Source organism: Myotis davidii, unplaced genomic scaffold, assembly GCF_000327345.1.
Source record: "Myotis davidii unplaced genomic scaffold, ASM32734v1 scaffold534, whole genome shotgun sequence".
Taxonomy (NCBI): Eukaryota; Metazoa; Chordata; class Mammalia; order Chiroptera; family Vespertilionidae; genus Myotis; species Myotis davidii.
The window spans coordinates 1446016-1450603 of NW_006286678.1; the positions used below are offsets into that span (position 1 = coordinate 1446016).

The 4588-nt window shown below is 38.5% G+C and overlaps 1 protein-coding gene across 5 annotated transcripts in view; it reads right to left on the minus strand.

Moving 5' to 3' along the window:
- The window catches only part of INVS (inversin), a 127155-nt gene that overhangs the window by 111647 nt on the left and 10920 nt on the right, over positions 1-4588 (minus strand). For 4 of the 5 annotated variants that reach the window (XM_006758423.2, XM_015560475.1, XM_015560477.1 and 1 more), the window contains exon 3: positions 18-184. In XM_006758423.2, the coding sequence (XP_006758486.1) occupies positions 18-184 (167 nt within the window). Of the gene's footprint in view, positions 1-17; positions 185-2263; positions 2300-4588 lie in introns of those variants that run through there. The other variant, XM_015560476.1, reaches the window with a different exon arrangement.

A 4588-nucleotide genomic window follows, 5' to 3' on the forward strand; every position in this document is an offset into this window, starting at 1 on the left:
GTGTTTTTATGTCTCACCTTTTGAGCTGCAAGATGGAGGGCTGTTCTTTGGCTATGGTCTGTTTTATTCACGTCTGCTCCTGCCTTTAGGAGCGTATCTGCACAGTCCAGTCTGTCAGCCAGCACACAGTACATAAGTGGTGTTCTCCCAAATTGGTCTTCTTTGTCTTTAAGGGCAGCATTTCCTGAGTGTAAGAACATATGGTGATATTTTATCATTGTTGTTATTACTGATATGACTAGGAAGTACATTTACTGTTTACCAAGCACTGTGCTAAATGCATTAAATCTATTTTCTCATTTTTACTGATCCTATGAGATAGATATTACCACCCCCATATTATAGGAAACTGAGACTCAGAGAAGTAAAGTGTTTACATGACACTGAAAGGTGGTGTTGGAGCTAAAATTCAAAATGACTGTTGACTCTAAAGGCCATATTCTAAACTACTATGTTACGCTCAATTCACATTTTGAGATATGAAACTACTTATTTTCCTCCCTCGCTCCTTTCTTTTGTCAACAAATATTTACTCAGTGCAGACCATATATTAGGCAATGTAGTATGTTTTTGAGAGATAAAAAGAAATGAATCCTGGTTGGCTTTCCGTTTTAGACAATATGATGCAAGTGCATTCTACCCTAATCCTCCTGCTATTTACAACTAAGCTCCCCAGGAAATACATATGAACGGTGGAGAAAAGAAGAGAGCCTGGTTATAGACCTATGAAACTCCAGGAACAACCTGATAGTGAGTTCCCTCAAGGTTTTGTTGTTTTGTTTTTTATCTATATTTATTTTTTTATTGAATTTATTGGGATGACATTGGTTAAAAAATTATACAGGCTTCAGGTTTACAATTCCATAATACATCATCTGTATATTGTATTGTGTGTTTACCACGCAAACTCAAGTCTCCTTCCATCACCATTTATTCCCTTTACCCTCTTCTATCTCCCCTTCCCTCTAGCAATCACCATACTGTTGTCTGTGTCCATGAGTCTTTCTTTTATTCCCCCTCCTATATATAGTCAGTCTGGGTGCTAAAGTAGCTCACCAGAAACACTAATAGGCACAGACACAAAGTTCCTCAAGATGTCTACTCTCTCCAGTCAAAGATTGGGAAGTGGGTAGTCATGTAGCAGTGAACTCTTTTGGCTGTACCTACTCTACTCAAAGCTCATACAGTACAACAAAAGAAACTGTAATTCCTTTTCTCTGCAGAGACTGGGCGGGGCGGGGGCAGGGGAATATGAACCATTGAACCATTGAAGCCCTATGAACCATTGTGCCCCAAATTAAGCAAAGAATGGCAATGAGGTGGTATCTTACCCCTTCCCAACTAGAGAGTGGGGGAGTATTGTGGAGAGGAGAAAGCTGAAGAAAACAATTCTTTTTTTTAATATATTTTTTATTGTTGATAATATTACAGATATCTTCCATCATCTCCTCTCCCCTTCCAAAAAAGCAATTCTTTAAATAGATGCATAAAGTTGTGGACAACTTCTGGGCAGCTCATGTATGCAACTAACCAAAATCAAACTAGAAAAACCTATGGAAAACTGTCAGTTTCTTAACTTAGTTATTATTGGGTTACAACCTGACGCAATAATCTCTCTTCTAGGTGTTTACTCAGGGAAAACAGAAGCATGAAAATATGTTCACATAAAAACCTGTATGTGGATATTTATGGAAGCTCTATTTATAATTGTTAAAAACTAGAAACATCTCAATTGTCCTTGATCTGAAGAATGACAAGAGAAACTGTGGCACATCCACACAATGGGATACTGCTCAACAATAAAACAATGTACTGCTGATCCACCCAACAAGATGGGGAAAAAATCTCAAATACATTACGTAAAAAACTCAGCCTCGAAGGATACCTATTGTTTGATTCACTTATATGGTATTCTAGAATACGCAAAACTACAGGAACAGAAAACAGAGCAGTGTTGGTTACCAGGGCTGAGATGTGGGGAGGTACTGATTATACAGGGACATATGGGAATTTTGGGGTATAATGGAACTGTTCTATATCTTGATAGTGGTGGTGATTACATGACTATATTTGTTAAAATTAAATAATTGTACAAGGGTGAAGTTTATAATACTCACTGCATTACACCTCAATAAACTTTGACAAGAACAACAACAACAACAACAAAAGATACCATGGCGCCCTAACCGGTTTCGCTCAATGGATAGAGCGTTGGCCTGCCGACTGAAGGGTCCCGGGTTCGATTCTAGTCAAGGGCATGTACCTTGGTTGCGGGCACATTCCCAGTGAGGAGTGTGCAGGAGGCAGCTGATCGATGTTTCTCTGTCATTGATGTTTCTAACTCTCTATCCCTCTCCCTTCCTCTCTGTAAAAAAATCAATAATATATATATATTTTTAAAAAGATACCATGGCTCCTGCCATGCACTTTAAGTGAAAAAATGCTGCTACTTTCATCACAGGTAATGATCAGGTATGTATATACTAGCTAAGGGCAGTATCATGGGAGTTGAGAATAAGGGAAGCTGGTTACTTCTTTTTTTTTTTTAGACAAGCAAACTAAGAAATTTTACCTTTAGTTTTTTTTATTTTTCAATTACAGTTTACATTCAATATTATTCTGTATTAATTTCAGATGTATAGCACAGAAGTACTTGACAAAATCATGTATTTTACACAAAGCTTTTGCACATCATAGGAAACTATCAACAAAACGAAAAGACAATCTATTGAATGGGAGAAGATATTCGCCAATGATACATCCAATAAGGGATTAATATCCAAAATTTATAAAGAACTCTGACAACTCGCCTTCGCTGGTTTGGCTCAGTGGATAGAGCATTAGCCTGCAGACTGAAGGGTCCTGGGTTCAGTTCCAGTCAAGGGCACATGCCTGGGTTGCTGGCTTGATCCCTAGTAGGGGGCATGCAGGAGGCAGCCAATCAGTGATTCTCTATCATCACTGATGTTTCTACCTTTCCCTCTCTCTTCCTCTCTGAAATCAACAAAAAAAATATTTTTTAACAAAAGAACTCAGACAACCCAACACAGAAAAACAAACAATCCAATTAAAAAGTGGGCAGAAGACCTGGACACTTCTCCAAAGATGGCCAATAGACATAAGAAGAGTTGCTCAATAGCACTAATTATCAGAAAAAAAATGCAAATCAAATCCTAATGAGATACCACCTCACACCTGTCAGAATGGCTCTCATCAATAAATCAAGAAACAGTAAGTGTTGGTGAGAATGTGGGGGAAAAGCCAGCTACTTTTAAAGTACTTTGGCATGAACTCTGCTAATGGGGGAAGAAAACTGACCAAATGAAATACTTTCTTTGGGGAAATATAATGTTAGATGAAGAAAGAGGTGTCACAGTTCTTTCTGAATTGTTTTGTGCCTGTGACTAAACTATGTTTGAGTTCTAAATATTTCAATATATATTTACATCTTGGATATACTGGAATCTAGAAGTACTGTATAGCATTTCAGATAACTCACTTTGCTAATCCATGTTTCCATGTATATTTGTAATAAAGCAAGAAAGGTCATGGCTCTTGAAATTCAAGAGCCTTACAAATATATTCAGATTGCCTCCCGGAGGAAGCAGGTATTCTTTTTCAAAACCTTGGTTTTGAGATGGAGGCAAATTTTGCATCCGATCAACATACGGGATCACAGAGGCTCCTGTGCACAAGTCTTGTGAGTGGTAAAGCTCTGCAAGATATATTTTGTGCATAAGGGCCTCCAATATCTAATCCAGAAGATTTCAGAGATTTTATCCTTGCCTTTATAAAATAAGGACTCATTTAAACCCAAACTCATTTACAAAACTAAAATGCATTATGGATAGAGCATATTCCTTTGAGTTCTTCTGAAGTCAAAATGACACTAACAGAGAATATATGGGAGTAAGGCCAGTCTCCAGTTGTCTTTCACAATTAAACGACTCTCTCTACCAGCATCTCCCTTGTTAATGTTAAGCAGATAGTAGTGAATAGAATTAGCAAGATGGCAGCAATTCTTATAATTTCCCCCTAGAGTGCGATTCTCCCTTTGGTAAGGGAGGGGACTCAGGAACTGTGGTCCCATGTACAAATGCTGAGAAATGGAGGCAGTCATCACATCCTGGGATAATCCTAACTGAGTACATTTCTCAGGGCCAAAGCGAAACCAGCAGCATGGGGTTAATAGGTAACTCTACCAGCAAGACATAGAACATTAGGCCAATTGCTATGCTCTTCCCCAGTGAGTAATGGACAGGGAAACTTCAACCTTCTCTTCAATCCCTGGCATACTTTGTTTTTATATAACTGGTTATTTATACTTCCCAACAGAGAAGATTTTACTGGGTTATGTCACCCATTTGATATGTTATGGCTGTAAGGCAAAATTTGTGTATTCGAGGAAACTGGAGGCATAGATCTCCTATTCATGATGAGAAAAAGCAGCATTCAGCCTCAGTTCAACACCGTTTTGAGTTGTTTTGGAGGATGGTGGCTTTATGGCTAGTTTCTGAGTAACAAGGATCTCTTCAGGTTCCGAGCTTCCTGGCTAACTGAGAGAGGCCTGTGCCTTTCTTTCCCTCCC